This window comes from Hypomesus nipponensis, chromosome 13 (assembly GCF_054491055.1).
Source record: "Hypomesus nipponensis isolate SF chromosome 13, ASM5449105v1, whole genome shotgun sequence".
NCBI lineage: Eukaryota > Metazoa > Chordata > Actinopteri > Osmeriformes > Osmeridae > Hypomesus > Hypomesus nipponensis.
This window is the reverse complement of record NC_140373.1, coordinates 16,899,247-16,916,075: the sequence shown is the minus strand read 5'-3', so window position 1 is coordinate 16,916,075 and position 16,829 is coordinate 16,899,247. Positions and strand designations below refer to the sequence as shown.

The 16,829-nt window shown below is 44.7% G+C and overlaps 1 protein-coding gene across 3 annotated transcripts in view; it reads right to left on the bottom strand.

Moving 5' to 3' along the window:
• The window catches only part of ptprea (protein tyrosine phosphatase receptor type Ea), a 53,732-nt gene that overhangs the window by 14,762 nt on the left and 22,141 nt on the right, over positions 1-16,829 (bottom strand). For 2 of the 3 annotated variants that reach the window (XM_084671100.1, XM_084671101.1), the window contains exons 3-5: positions 2,354-2,431; positions 1,739-1,832; positions 1,144-1,217 (exon numbers count right to left, since the gene is read on the bottom strand). In XM_084671100.1, coding sequence (XP_084527226.1) covers positions 1,144-1,217; positions 1,739-1,832; positions 2,354-2,426 — 241 coding nt within the window. In that variant the 5' untranslated portion in view covers positions 2,427-2,431. Of the gene's footprint in view, positions 1-1,143; positions 1,218-1,352; positions 1,463-1,738; positions 1,833-2,353; positions 2,432-16,829 lie in introns of those variants that run through there. The other variant, XM_084671102.1, reaches the window with a different exon arrangement.

Genomic DNA, 16,829 nt, shown 5'->3' with positions numbered 1-16,829 from the left:
ATCGACCCATCGGAAACAACAAAATCAACTCAGATTGAGTACAAATTGACTTGCATGAATAATCCACCAGTATCCCATTGCAGTGCTCTGTACTACAAACGCTTAAGATGCTTGACACTGAACCATGACGGAGAACTTCTTCCAGAGATTGTGATTTAAAAGGCTGTTAGAAGGCTAGACTCCACAGCCACAAGCCACATTCTACACCACAGGAAACATCACAGTACCCTAATAGCCACACTGGTTAATGATTAAGGACTTTAAAGAGGTCAAAATAACATAGATTTCCATAAAGAGTTGTTTTAGTGACAGGAGGGTACATTATTGTCCAACCAGTACTGTAGTACAGTAGCTAACCTGGTGGAAAGGCTGTGTGCAACACCGTAGCAACACACACACACATACACACACACACTCAGTATGTCTTCAGCTTTTCAAAATAAGCATCAAGAGGTTAAAGTTACACACCATAAAGGTTTGTGGTATCAGATAGAAAAATCTTCCACCTTCTCAAATTACCTCTCACGTTTAAACAACGCCTACTTCAATACAAGCTGAAGCAGGGCTGGAATTCACGCAGGCACTCCTTCATAATGTTACACATCCAACATTGTGAGGGACGCCAACATGTTTTCTCTCAAGACAAATCAGCAGTGCAATCACCGTTGCTGTGGATGCATGCTCCTTTGCTGTGGCTGTTCACATGAAACTTGACCAAGCCAAGATGTTCAAACCTGACCCTTCACTAGTTATCCGGTAGAGTACCTTGACATTACAAATACATCAGATGCTCTCAAGTGATTTGCTCATTTTAGACAATATATTTATACTAATAACTACAGTGATAGTTACAAAGTTGTTACAGTGATCGTTACAATTTCGTTATAGTGATGGTTAACATGTAAAGGTTAACATGTAAAACCTTCTAAGCCTGAACTAGGTTATGTCAATGTAGGTAATGTAAATGTTATGTACTCATACTGTTAGCACTTGTGATTTGAAAGACTGATGTGCATTTGCATTTATTTGTGCTCTTCTTTACAGTGTCTAACCAGGAAGTTGAACCCAACCACAACTGTGAGATGGAACCCCTTCACACACACACACACACACACACACACACACACACACACACACACACACCTTGCTCTTCCAAAATGCCATTCGGTATCTTCTTGTCGACTGTGGTGACAACAGCCTTTCTCTGGTTTCTTAACCTGTCAAAGAAAATAAAGAAAGATGAGACATAATGAGAGAAGAAGTGAGAGAAACGGATAGACACAAAGTGAAGTTTGAACTTCATAAAAACACCCACAGATGCAAAAACAACAACAAACAAACATGTCTCCTACCATTTGAAGTTTGAAATGTTGTTCTTGCTCATTAGAGGCCAGACTTGGAGCCCACAGACTCTGAAGGTAGAAGCTGCCGTGTGGAACTAACTCTGTCTGTCTGTCTGCCTGCTTTCAGTTTAAACAGCGTGAGCAAGGCTAGCTTCCTGAACGGGCTCCGCCTCTATGACTAAGGAGGAAAGGTGACATCACACATATGTCCTGCCCCTTCCCTCTATGCATGTCTGTATGTGTGTGTGTGAGTGTGTGTGTATTCCTATTCACACAATGTATGACCTTTTGGCCATTATCTATGAGTGTGATTTAGTGTAATCCTACAGCATTTGTGTGCATTCTTTTTTCCATGCCTACATGGAGGCAGTGAATGTATGATTGTGTGGCCTTACCTGAGAAAGTACCAGGCCAGGAGCACAATGATGACCAGCAGCAGGGAGAGAACCAGCAGAGTGGGGAGGATGTGCTGGCTCTTGGGCTGGTCCTCTGGAGAGACAGGGAGGAAGCAGAGAGTCAACACCCAGCCAGGAAGAGGTCCGGGGGGGGGGGGGGGGGGAATGGGTCTGAATTATGGTTGGCAAGGCCCAACTAGGACCCCCATTATTATGGTCTGGACACAAGCCTGATTTAAGAACTTACCTCAGAAGTATTTTGTCTACCCAGATAAGTATCAGGGGCCAAACAAGCTCATTTCAAGCTGGCAGTAACTCTGCAGCAGAGGTGTGGCCTTAGAGGCCAGACTAGGAGGAGGTTTCTACAGCTAGCATTTGTCTCAGCTTAAGAAGGAGCACAACAAGCTCCAAATTACTGTCCTCAATCTGTTGTTGCTTTGCTATGATCCGGTAAAGACTGCAAAAAGAGACCCTTGTCTAGCATCAGCAGACATGCCGGTCATAGACTGTATAGGCAAGCACAACAGCATCAACTGACAAGGGAACCTGTGTGATTGTGTTGTATAAGCATGGTGTTCAGAATCACGTTGGGATGAGGTATGTTTGTGTACTTACCGCTGGTTTGGTTTCCACTGGAAGAGTAATTGGGTGTTATTGTGGTTGCCACCAAAAACAGAACTGGGATCATTGTGACTGCAGAAAAACAGAGTGAGAAAAAGTATTTGTTAGCCACCGGACATGTTTATGCAGCTGTTTTCACAAGGAAAAACATTGTGTTGTGATTGAGGAGACATGGTAACCATAGGCATGGTTTATTCATGAGTATCTTGAGTGCTGAGTCAGTGCATGTGTGTCTGTGTGAGGCCGAACCACATCAACAATGAGTCTTGTCATGTCCCGAACACTGGAACCAGCTCCCCACAGTGTAATAGCATACATGTCCACCAGGAGGCCCCACAGTTCTACAGACCAAGAGGCAGTCCTCACCCATGCTTAAAAATGTATCAATTCATTCAAGAAAATACCAGATTTATCAAAACCAGACCAGCAAGAAAACGTTTTCAATTCCCAAGAGAAAAGCAGGGAATAAAAAGGCTAGAAAAAAAAAACTTTGTGACTTACTGATGTATTTTCAGAGGAGATTAGCGTTAGTTTTTGCTCCACAGCTCTCACAATAACAGTATTCATCAAACGGGCATGAGTCAATTACTAATAAAAACAGGAGTGGTGTTCCAATCGGTTTACAGCCGTTTCCTCACTGATGGAATAAGCTACGCTGCCGCAGTTCTCACACGTTTGAGCTTGAGCGCACCGGCGTTATCACCGGGTCAGACATGGAGCAGAACAGAAGCATCACCTGGTGCTAAGCAACGAGTGAAAGCTGAGACTGGTCCATGGGGGGGGGGGGGGCAGCGATCCACGCAGCGATCCTAGCCTTCGCCTTCCTTAGTCTACTCCCACCACCTTCCAGCATCCTCATTAAGCTAGGCCTCAAGGATCGGGCACGGACAAGCACTTCAGCCGGCTCATTCCAGTCATTTCCAAGTGCGAGAGAGATAACACCACAGATAGCCAGCTGCCGAGGAGGGTGTGACCGACCTGCAGCCGCAAAAACACAGGGAGAGGAGATGACTTGGCGCTCTGCTGTCCCCCTGCTGCACAGTCTCCTGTCACCTCCCCACCCTGACAGGACACCAGAGGAGGAGGAGGCGCGCCCCACCCTGGCCCAAGGCAGACCAATGCAGCAGACGGGTCAATAATGAATATCTCCTTGAGGGGGGTGATGGGGCCGAGGGATTAATAAACCCAGACACGCCCCAGACACTGTGAAGACATGAAGAGAGAGGTCTCTCCCCCTATCTACCCCCCCTTCTTCTTTCCCTCTCTGCCCATCATTCCTCCCTGCAGACGTCGGCCTGGGATCAACGGCTGGGGGTGGGGGGGGGGCCTGGACATGTCCATACTGATGGAGAGTCCCACAGCTAGAGGTTTATGTGCAATGTTCCTACAGTACTGGTCTCTCCTGTATGAATCACCTGGGAGCGTGTGTGTGTTGGACAGGATTTCTTCCCCTGCTGGATCTCCCTATTATCTCGTGTTTGTCAAAGCTCTAGTAAAGTTCTCAGGCCTTCATGTGCGTACATTTGCCAACGTAGCATTATTAGCGCCATGGCCAACCCGCACATTGCGCACGCTGTGATACTTCAGTTTAGGTCGTATTTACGAAACCTGCAGTTCATTGGGTAATCAGCGCCTGTCTCCGTCCACTACCGTAAATTACGAGCGTTTAAACGTGCAATTGAATGGGCCTCCTTCTCTCTTTCTATCATGGATCAGCCACTAAAGTCAAAACAGCGAAAACAAAGATTTAGTGATAACAAAATTGATGTGCTTGTTCATGAGGTAACAGTGAATTTAAATATTATACAAAGCTGGAATTCTACACCAACAGAAAAAAATGCAATCTGGACCGAAATGACAAATTCCAGTAACTGTAATATTGCATGGTAGCCTGACGTTGTCATACTCATAATTCTAGTCAGAATATGAGTCTGAAACCGCTCCGTTGGGCTGTGAGTATGGGGCGTGTTTCAACCGAACGTAGTATGTTGTTTGTTGAAAACAACTTCAACCCAAGCGGTCTTTGGTGACGTGGTTGATTATGTTAATGTTGACTATCTGTCCATCATCGTATAAACCCGCCCTGACAATTTGATTGGTCCGAACACCTCCTGTTCGGGGATAGTTTTTCCCCAACTGAGCGATCCCAGACCCAGTTCCCGACCTAATTTTTTTGTGGGCGGGGCTAAATTGGTCTGGCAGCCAGGCTAATTGGATGGATGCTTAATTCAAATCCAGCCATAGGCAATATTTGTTGTTGTTGAGAGAACAGTTTCTAGTCTTCTGGGTAATCCCAGTGTAACTATCTATTATGTCAATTTTACAACATTTTGCCATTATATAGGAGGAATCCGGAATCTGCCAATATATTTTGTACATATATTTAAAATATATTCTACCATATATTAAACATACCTGTGACACTATATCTTTAAATATATTACCAATACATTTTCCCATATAAATCGGAATACATTATGGTGGTATTTATAAATATAAAATGGCATTTATTTCGGGATGTACACTAACACATATATTATATATTCACGTTCAATATGTTGCAATGTATTGTAAAATATACATATAAAATCCCATACATGGAAACATATTGCCTAACATATCAGATGACATTTTCCAATATATTGCTATATATTTTTCTTCCGTAAGGGTCTTACCCTCAGCCCCTCACCCCGTGCCACACACAAACCTCCATCTTTGTCTGTGGAGGTGGATTCTTGTTTTGCAGAGCCCATTGTCTGACAGCGTAGCAGCCCTTCAACCCCCCCCGGCCCCCAGCACTGAACCTCTCCTCAGCCTCCCTCCTCCAGCTCTCCTAGCCAGTCATGAGGACTTCCAGCCGCTCTCCTAGCCAGTCCTGAGGACTTCCAGCAGCTCTCCTAGCCAGTCCTGAGGACTTCCAGCAGCTCTCCTAGCCAGTCCTGAGGACTTCCAGCAGCTCTCCTAGCCAGTCCTGAGGACTTCCAGCAGCTCTCCTAGCCAGTCCTGAGGACTTCCAGCAGCTCTCCTAGCCAGTCCTGAGGACTTCCAGCAGCTCTCCTAGCCAGTCCTGAGGACTTCCAGCAGCTCTCCTAGCCAGTCCTGAGGACTTCCAGCAGCTCTCCTAGCCAGTCCTGAGGACTTCCAGCAGCTCTCCTAGCCAGTCCTGAGGACTTCCAGCAGCTCTCCTAGCCAGTCCTGAGGACTTCCAGCAGCTCTCCTAGCCAGTCCTGAGGACTTCCAGCAGCTCTCCTAGCCAGTCCTGAGGACTTCCAGCAGCTCTCCTAGCCAGTCATGAGGACTTCCAGCCGCTCTCCTAGCCAGTCCTGAGGACTTCCAGCCGCTCTCCTAGCCAGTCCTGAGGACTTCCAGCAGCTCTCCTAGCCAGTCCTGAGGACTTCCAGCCGCTCTCCTAGCCAGTCCTGAGGACTTCCAGCAGCTCTCCTAGCCAGTCCTGAGGACTTCCAGCCGCTCTCCTAGCCAGTCCTGAGGACTTCCAGCAGCTCTCCTAGCCAGTCCTGAGGACTTCCAGCAGCTCTCCTAGCCTCTTGCAGGGTTTTTCCCCACCGCCATAACAGCACGATGATGTCAGCTCCCACCCTCCCTTCTCTCCTAAAAGGGATTCCACCTCACAGACCTTTAGACAAGGGGAACACCATGACATCTAGGATGTCAAAGAACTAAGATATCCAAGTTTAGTCAAAGACGTCCTCCCAACGTAGATTTCTATATCCATGTCCGTGAGCATCGAGCACGCACCATAAGCAAAGGCTCATGGGTAATCGGCCAACGTGTCTCTTCCTCCTCGGGACCAACCAGAAAGCATCTCCCTCTGCTGCTCTTTCAGTCCTTCCTCTCATCTCCTCCAGCCCAAACCAGCCACCCACATCCCCTCTCTAATTAGACTGATGTTATTTGTCGCTCCAGCATGTTTCTGTGGGCAAATAAATCAATCAGTTTCACAATGTGTTTACCGTCATCAGTTTATGGTCCCATCTCGATGAAGTACCCAGCAGTCCGATATTTAGGCTACTTCAACGTGTCCTCAGTCTCCACTGAAAAGCACCGCACATGACCCTGGGTAAGGACATTGTCCCGGCTGGTGGGCTGGTATGTGCTGGGTTAGTCAGGCAGACACAGGCCTGTGTGCTGTCCTGCTGCTCCCTGGATAAGGCTGGCCACCCAGTCACAGCCAGCATGGCAACATCCTCTGTACTGACAGGAGTTAGGTTTCCTGAGAGACAAAACTGTTTTTTTGTTGAAGAGATAAGGAATTCTCCCCGAGGCCAAGTTTCAGTCCACTGTAAACAGACCAGTCTAGAATATCAACTAAATCATTGGGGAGCTAAATAAAAGGTGAACCATGACTGAGACTGTGGCATTAACATGCTCGAAATTGAATAAATAAATGTACTACTTTGTATTGTATAATATGTTAATGGACATTTATTTACATACGCTAATGTAATAATACGCTCATCATAATCTTAATCGTTTATGAATAGTAAATTAAATAATGATGTACAGTAACTGACTGTTAACTAAGAAATTACATAATAAGATGTATTGTTAATACAATAGTGCTTATTGTTCATTATTTCAATTATCTTTCTGGCATCCAGTCCACTGTGACAATGTTACTGAGAGGTGTCAGAGTTTGCATAAAATACCAGAATCACAATAAACAATGCAATAATGTTTAGGCAGTATAGTGAAACAAACTGTGTATAAAATAGAATTGATTTAAAAGAAGGCTACTTCAGAGTTACACACAGCCTTATGGCATGCATGCATGTGCACACACACCACACACAAGTGTGGTGTGAGTTACAGTTCAGGCCCTGCTGATTACACATCTACCTCCTCTAAATACCTGCTTCCATCTGAGAACAGCCCACCTCAACCTCTCATCCTGATCTCATCCCCTCCTCTTTCACAAAGACAACAGTGGACATCACTACAAAGACATTTCAGACTGGCTCAGACACAGTATTTTATATGTCAACATGGCAGACGCAGTGTTGATGTTTTGACCTGGTCTTTACTGAAACTCGCAGTTCACTGTACAGAAGAAACTACGTGGTGAAAAGATCCTTTTGTCTAACAGTCTTTGCATCTGCACTGATCTTGTAGAGTCTCGCTTGTAGTGTGCAGCTTGCTTTCTTCCTGACAGGGGTGTTAGACCCCACAGTGACATAATCAGAGTCCTGTCTCTGCAGTTGTTTTATGTGTGACTGCCTAATTAGCCAGCACAGCCCTGCTTTCAGAAAAGAACAAGCTAGCTACAATTAAAAGATAAAATAGACAGCCAGGCAGTTAGGTAAGAGAACACAATGCTCCCTGCTAGTTTATCTCCCCTCTAAGACAGAGCACTATTGGTCCTGTAGAATTTTGGAACATTCTTTTCTCGGGGCTATGTCAACGTTTCTGTCTCTCTGGTAACATCAGCTGGACAGGGTTGTTGGGAGGAGGGCAAGGCAGGCATGTCCTCTGGGCTGAAAGGAATGCGAAGGCACACAGAGTCCTTGTCAAAAGGGGAGATCCAGCATCCTTCATTCTCTCACTAGCCACCAGGGACCCTCACCAGCCCCACAGACGTGTGTGTGAGACAGGCCTCATGATAGATGTTGGCCGCGGTCAGGAGTGTGTGTCTTTTGTTTAAAAAAATGTTGGCGTATCATTTGGTCTCTTTGCCTGCCTGTAGGGAGCAGAGAAGTGGACCAGGGCAGGCAGATTTTCTATTTAAAGGACGGTGGACTACATTCCCACAGTTCAGTGCAGAGTGAAGATGATGGGTCCATCTGCCAGCGACTTCCCTCTTCTCTAACCTAGTTGAAAGGATGTGATCGCGTTTTACATTCCAAAGTTTGCCGCCTGTTACTGCCAAAACAAAACTCTGATTGCGTCATCACTTTACAAGGATTGATTCAATCTAGTAGAATCATTTGGCAGGCTATAATTTAGAGGTAATGAATCGAGTTGGTGTAACCTTACATACATGTTTTAATTTAAAAAACTGGAACATTTACGATGACCATTTGTAGCCTGTTTCCAGATTTAGCTTTAAGAGACCAGTGTGAAACTGGGGAAGCTAATGGATTTTTTGTAAACGAGGACTATAATTCTTCACGATTTGTTCCCATGGTAACCTGGAGACTAGCGCCAACATGGTTGTTGTGGAGCACATCCAGCACAGGTTCTCAGTGAGGAATACAGGCACCCTGAGAGGGTCCATAACACCAAGCCACTGAGCTCCGGAATGTAGGGCAATCAGCATGGTACGCCCTCAGGAAGATAGCCTACCTTTATCTACCTTTAGCATTGTTGTATGGGAGAGGTACCGTGTGAATCTACACTGTGTCCCGTGTGATCACTCTGAGGGCCTCATGTTACGTACTACCGCTTTTGTGCCCACTTCAGGCATATTTGTTTCGCAACGTGATCGTAAAAGCATGGCGAGGTATGTAGCCTACAAACATGCTTGCTAAATTGCGTTTCCCTATAAAGATGGATCATAGTCGTTAGGAGGGTACTACTAATAACGAGCCATCGTTATTTCTTACGTGCGTTTCCGAACATGCTAGTAAGGAGAAACCTCCTACGTGTCTCTTAAAGATCCTGTAAAGCACATTCCATGATTGCTTCTCAGTACATTATATATGTGTGAAATTTGTTCCCGAAAGCATGTACAAAGCGCGAAAACACAGCGACCGATCTACGTCAGATCACAGACGGTTGCATTCCATTACTCAGCTGGTACAATGCAAAGACAAAGTTATTAACACATAAAACACTCAGAGACTGCAGGTATGGCTGTTCTGATATCTGCAATTGATTTAGCTAGTGTTGCTGTTGTCGCTAAATTCAATACATTTGAGGGGGTGGAGCTTCAGCTCCATCAGGCGACACGCTCCCCCAGTCTCAAGCAGAAGAGAAGACAGCTGATTTTCTCACCATTTCAAAGCCTAATTTAACTTACTTGTCAATTTTTTTTTTCATTTGAATTTGGATGGGTAGTAAACCACTAGTTCTGTCAGTTAATTGCATTATTAACAGCGTTAACGCAAACCCATTTTAACTGAGTCCATTTTTTTATTGCAATATTAACGTTCTTTTTAGCCTGCAAACTTTGTAGTTTTTTTCACATGCTTTTGCAACAACTACTGACGTTAGAAAAACTCCCAACACCACACCGGATCTAGGTAGACCGGAAACAAAACAACAGGCACGCCCCACACACTTGTTTGGGCTTGCAAACCGGCTAAGGAGTAGGCTAACGTTACGTTTAGAGTGGATGGCGAGCCCGAGACACCGAAATGGATGCCAATAAGATTCTGAATGGAAAGTTTACTTTAAAAAAGTTGTTTAATGGTTCCATTGACAAGACCAAAGTGATCTGTGTGTTTTGTCGTTGTGAACTGAGCTATCATCGCAGCACGTCCAGTCTGAAATATCACTTCATGGCCAAGCACACAGCTGATGCAAATTCTCCACGCCCTCGTCAAAGACAGCCGATTGCACAAATAATTTGCATCAAGCAATCCGATCCACTTTTCCATGTTGATAAAAGCATTAAAATGAAAAAAAATAAATTATGGGACAAAAAGAAATCAAGGGACATTTAGAATAGATAAAAATGTGCGATTAAATGCGATTAAATATTTTAATTATTTGACAGCACTATAAACAACTTCTTCTGTGGTGTGATGAACTTAAAACTCATTTTCAATTCCACTTTACAGGATCTTTAAGAACTACTTGAGTGGATGAGAGGCATGCTTTGGCCAACCATGGTACACGAGTTTGCATCCCCCGTGCATGTGATGGCCATGCATTGGCTTAGCCAATAGCATTGCAGAAGGAAAGAACAAGAGGCCATCACATGGAAGTGATAGTTGTGTTCGTACAGTGTAGAAACCACCAGATAGAAGTTCTGGGAAATGTATGGAGTTGCCTTAATTTATTTAGAGAGTGAATAAACTTGTGAAACAGATAAGTATTGTAATGTAATCCATTGATTTCAACAATGTAACTGTATTGTAAATATTTTCGGACTATAAGGCGCACCATTATATAAGCCGCAGCAGCTAAATTGAATGATGCATATATAAGCCGCACTGGACTATAAGCCGCGGGTGTTTTAATGTTTACTTACCATATGTAAGGGTTCGTGCACAGAGGGGATTGTCGGGAAAGAAATTTGTTTATTACCCGTTAGCTGAAAAAATCCATAGATTAGCTGCACCGTTGTATTAGCCACAGGGTCGAAAAATGGGACAAAAGGCGCGGCTTATGGTCCAAAAATTATGGTATTAAAATTTTAACTGTAACAAAATACAGTTACCCATCATTTGTATTCTGAATAGGCCTACGTAAAGCCGGTAGCTACATATATTCCGTTATTCAGTTAACAGACATAACGGTTTGGTCAGAAGCCCAAAAATACAAACGCTAATCTCTGCTGTATCACAATCGATCACAAAACTAGGAAAATATATACTTATTTTGGGTAGTTTTCAAGTTATACACAGGTCCGACCTGGCAATAATGAAAATAGGCGCTGTGCTACTTTTCACCCACAACTACAGCCAAGTCAGTAACTGCCATTGTGAAAGCACCTAGTTTGGAATTAAATGTTTTATTTCTTCCTTTATTTGTCGTAATTCCAGATGACCGCTGAATTTCTTTTACCTCAGGGTTCAGCTTTTAGTCAAGAAAATTCTGGTTTGGGAGAAGAAAAAAACTAATAATTTACCACAGTATTGTGTTTTTAGTTAGGTGGAACGCAGGTTTTTTAATTATTAAATTTGTATATTTCCTCACCATAGTGATTAATAATAATTACTTACTAACCGAGAGTGAGGTAATGCCGGGAAATATCAAACTGAGGCTTCAACGTATCTCAGTTTGATATTTCCCGGCATGACCTCACTCTCGGTTAGTCAGTAGTTAGTATCAGACCGGCTAGGAGGTCAATACGCGGCTGGCATGACTACCCATTAGCCAATCAGAACGCTCGTACTGTCGTTGCCATATAATAAAATATTTTAATGAAATTAGTTAGATATCTCAAGGCTCGAGAAGTCCACACCCCAACTTCAGTCACCTAATTACTACACGCCTGACGCTAATCACATCAATCACACAACCAATCCCCATCTGCTAATGACAGCACACACCTAGGACCAGTCAGAGGTCAGATACAACATGCTCTACTTGTTACTCATGTTTCTACTTTTACACTCCAACCCCGTCTCCTCCTCGCCTGTCCAGGTGCTCTTTCTGCTGCCCAGGCACTTTCTCACCAGTCTTCTGCCTGGGTCGTTCAATCATTGAACTGAATTTAATCATCCATTGGTATTCCATCAAATGAAACTACTAAACATATTTAGTTGTTGCTGTCATCTTTGAATTTCTGAACTTTTGTTAGTGATCATCACACACCTGCTCAACAAAAATACAGACACACTAGACCTCATACAACTGCAACCCTTTTATTGCTGCCAGCTATAATGTATACGTTTCTGCTTCTCCCCTCTGACAGAGGAGAGAGTCGTCCAATTTGAATATCTGTCCAGAGAAACCTCAAAGCCAACTCTAATTCTATTAGTATTTTGCTTGATCCATAACTTGATTTTCTCTAATGTGGTTTGTTAAAGAAGATGAGAAATACTTTTGTGTCTGCAGCGGTTACTGTTGTAATGCTTTGGGAGAAAGAACATTTGTGGGTTTTGCTGTCCTACAAGCACTATTGGCAGTTTTTCTTGACACTTTCCGGATGTAAAATAGAAGACGAAGGAGCTTGACTGCATGTTTCTGACTGTTCTTCTAGTCGCCCTATTCATAAAGCTCCCTTCCACGTAAAGCTACCACCAGGAGCACCTCCACCTTCCCCTCCTTCTCCTGCATGACTTCCATCAACTTCACCTCTACAACCCAGGGCTGTCGCCAATCTAGGTTCCTTCCGCGCTCCGCACAGAGCCATTAATCAACCTGCCTTGCTTCCCAGGGAGGGGGGATTCTGGGGCGCTAGTAATGACCTTGGGGCCTGGCTGTGCCCAGCTCTGCTGCGTCAGCCAGCGTCAGGCTGAATTGGAACAAATGTAAGATCTCCCAGATGAGGGGCATCATGCAGGGCCCATCAGTGGGAAGGTAGAGGGAGGCTGCTAGCTCAATGCTAACCACTAACACTAAACCACAGTGTGTAATCCTGAACTACCAGTATGAATACAAACGCTTCAGCACTTATTCTATGAAAAGGAGTTGTTGTTTTTTTTAAACACAGAACTTCACTGGGCGACCACAGAGAGTATGGACAGGAAGTGGGAGGGGCGTAAAGGTTTACAGGACATGCAGGCATCCTGCGCCAGCAGCCCCACTCGTCAAAAGATATATAGAGAGAGAGTCTTACAAAGAGAGAAGGCACAGTTCGCACACAATTCAGCATCAATCAATCCAACTTTTGCTTTGAGCGAGACTAATAGCGAAGTATCATTTGAAATGTGTCTTCATAGGAACTGTAAATATCAAAACATTCTGCTGAGCATGACATGCCACGGTCCCAAACCTTTGCACAACAGTTATGGCTCAGTGTTGAGGTTTTAGCTGTTCTAAGAGTTCAAAATGACATAAATAGTGGGTGATTATCCCAGCGTTAATCCTCTTAAAAAGATACGCTAGCCACAACAATATCACATTTGGGAATAGACAACGTGTTAGTGAGCATGAACAGGCGGGCATGTCAAATGCCACATCTCAAATGTTCCAAGCATTTGGAAAAGCTTTTCACATTCTTGTGATGTGTGGAGGCCAAGTCCATAATTAAATAGAAAATATTTACTTCAATCTGTGGTTTCAAAGCAGTAAAACGCACGTCTGTGCTTTCCCAAAGTCTGCCAGTTTGTTCATCTGTGGTTAAGAGGTTGTGTGTGTGGGGGGGTGTCTGTGTGTATGTTCAGGAATAAGAGAGGGAGAGATGTAGAGTAAGAAAGGGGAGAGAGAGGGAGAGAGTGGTAGAGCCAGTGAGAGAGGGGAAGAGCGGGAGAGACAGAGAGAGGGAGAGTGTGTGGGAGTTCTAAAGAGAGAGAGGGAGAGTGGTAGAGAAATAGAGTGGCAGAGGGAGGGAAGTGTGCATGTTTGTGTGTGTGTTTCTGTGTATATGTATACAGTGCGTGCCACTCTGGATGTCACAGAGCCACTGTTAATATCTCAACCAAGCTCTAAATCTGTACTGATACCATCCGATTTACACAGCCTCTTTCTTTCTCACATACGAACACACTTTAGTTAGCGCCCCTGCTGAAATTTGACATGCAGACCGTTATGTTTACCAGGCTGGACCATGAACCCTAGCTCACACCGAGGGTAATGCACGGTTCCATGGGGGGGGGGGGGGGGGGAGGTATGCGAGTCAGGGAGAGAAAGAAAGAAGATAGAAAGAGACAGACACATATAACGAGAAGGATAGAGAGAGAGACAGAGAAAAAGAAAGAGGAAGAGAAAGATGAAAGAGAGTAAGAGTGAAAAAGAAAGAAAGAAAGACACACACCAGTGAAGAAAGAAGGGCAGGCAGTATGGGCGGTGGAATATCTAGCCTATCTATGTATACTTATAAATACCTATAGATATAGATACTACATAGATGTTTCTGATATCATCAGAACTCGGTTGGTTTTGTTCCTCCGGGGTAGACTTTCTATTTGAGAAGGTCTCAGAGGGGGTGAGACAGGTTACTCTACCCTCGATAGAGGGGGTGAGACAGGTTACTGTACTATAGGTTAGATTGTAAATTATGACTACTTATATTTTATTTTTTATTTTTATTCCCCTTAGTAATAGCAAGACCCCCCCTTAGTATTAGCTAGACTTTGCTCCTTTTGTATGGTTAGTCCACATATTTAAGTTTCAATATTCCTATATGTTTAATGTATGCACCTCCCTGCCAAAGTAAATTCCTTGTTTGTGCAAACATTCATGGCGAATAAAATCCCTTCTGATTCTTCTGATAGTGACTAATGCTTTTTTTTTACCTGGCTCTTAAATGATAACAGAGGTCAGATGGCATTTCTCTTTTTTTCCTCTCTCTTTCTCCTTCTGTCTTTTCTTCTCCTCTTCTTCACTAACTCTCTCCCTCTGACAGAACACTGCCTATGGCTCCCAGGGAGAATACAAACAGATTGTCTTTCTTCCACGCGGGATGCAAGCAATCCATCAACCTAAATCCTCTCATTTTGTAGGAGGAAAGGACAGAACGAGAGGAGGACAAGGAGGCGTGCGCCATGGAAACAAATGATAAGCTCAGTTGTCGGAGAACACAGCCACCTGATTCTGGACAACAATTTTGAGGAGATACCAGGAGAAGGAGAGATGAGGTGGCGAGGAGATCACAACCTTCCTCCCAGAGGCCAGACATGTGGAGGGTCACCTCTTCTCTGGTCAGTCACACCAACCAACCAGACTTCCACAGACTTCCTCTGACTATCCCCAGGCTCTGACATCACCCAGGAACAGAGACTTAAAGTCAGTTGCCATGGAGCAAGAGGCAAAGCTGATCATGCAACAGCTTAACAGCTGACCCCAAACCAGAAAGAAGCAAAAAGTAAAGCAACTTATATTAAACAGAGTATAAAAAAAGGAATGCCTACACATGCAATACAACCCACAGTGCACATACAGAGCTGGAGAACAGTGATTACGTTAACATCACACATTTTTCCAATCCTCTTTCACAAGGGGAAAAACCCCAGTGGATCAAGTCATAAGCGGCACATTGCTGATTAGGATTGTGTAAGCCTGTTGTCTACAGGAATATGGGTCATTCAGCAAGGCCTTGCCTTGAGCCATATTGTCTTCCTCTCAGCAGGGCGTTCACACACACACACACACACACACACACACACACACACACACACATGATGAAGAGAGTGACCGTTAAGGAATCTTAACCATTGTGCTGATGGGCTTCTTTGTGAACTCAGCGGCCCCTTGGAAACAGGAAGTAGCACATCCACTCCTCAGGCTACAACAAAATAAGTTAAATACAGGGAGTGCAGGGAAGCCCGGCCTCTCACCAGCTCTGACAGGCTGGGAGCAGGGAGCAGGACAGAGTGGCGCTGACACCCCCCCACCCCCACCCCCACTGAACAAACACACAAGCGACTTGCATGCGCAATACCCATGTCTGCATGCAGTGACATGAATGCATGCCTGCACCAACACACACAGTCACACAGAGGAACTAGTCTAGAAGGATCTCAGCTGGAGATACATGCTTGACCTGACACATCTCTGCTCCTTCTTAGACTGACTCATACCAATCTGTCTACCTGTGTGATGGTCTGAGGGGAATCTTGCCTGTGGGATATAAAAGTAACCCAAGATAGTCAAAAGGAGAAGATATGACCCAATCAGTTGATGTGAAGCGAAACAAGCCTCAGGTAAAGACAGCGTCCTTGGTATGAAAACATCAGTTCCTGTAAAAGGAAAGTGTGTTCTCTACCCATCCCTCACAGCGTTGGAAGTTACTGTGTGCCTGATGTCCTTTGCATTCTATCCTTCAGACATTTAGAAAACCTGAACTCGTAGTAGACAGTCAAACATTAGCTGTGTTGTGGATTCCATCAGTGTGTGTGTCTGTGTATATGGGTGTGTGTATATGTGTGCATGTGAGTGTGCGTGAGAGAGACAGGGAGATAAAGAAAGACATAAAAGTGTTGTGGGCTGGTGTGGTATGTCAGTGTGTGCTTGCATGTGGTCACAGGCATGCACATGCGTGTGTGAATGTATGTTGGTGTGTGTGTGTGTGTGTGTGTGTGTGCAGTGTGAGCTCATGCTGTCCTCCATCTGCTGGTAATGAAGACTGTTTCCTCTGTAGCTTAGCCAGTCGGCCAGTCTTCCTGTGCGAGGGGAAGTGTGGTCAGCACCTGTCTCTCCACAAAGACAACCCTAGATAAGATATCCTCACACACAACCTCTTCTTCCTCCCTCCCTCCCTCTCCAGTTCGGTTCAGTCTCTCTCACTTAATTTCTCTCTCTCTCCCCCCCTCTCTTCCCCTCACTCCTCTGTCTCTCTTTTCTCGCTCTACATCTATCTCTCTCAACCTCTCCCTCTTAGCCTCCAAACCAACAAAACAACTGTTGACTTGTTGAGGAATCTATTAAATGAAGGGAAAAGTCACTAGTGTGGGGGTTGTGAACTAATGTGTTTCGATCAGGAGATCAGTTGTGTAAAACGTATACAAAGCACTGAGCATGAGGGCTAGCTAATCAACAGAAGAATTAATCTGCAGCGAAATATAGGCCTTGTGAGGCCTGGTAGTCTGCAGCCCACATTTAGAGTCTGTACAGACCGAGGCAGAGGCACACACAGAGGCAGAGGCAGAGAGAGGCAGAGGCAGAGCAGTGAACAGGTTCAGCCTTACTGACCTCCGCAGAAGTAAGAGTCCTTTTCTGCTCTAGGGAGAGAGAGGCAGAC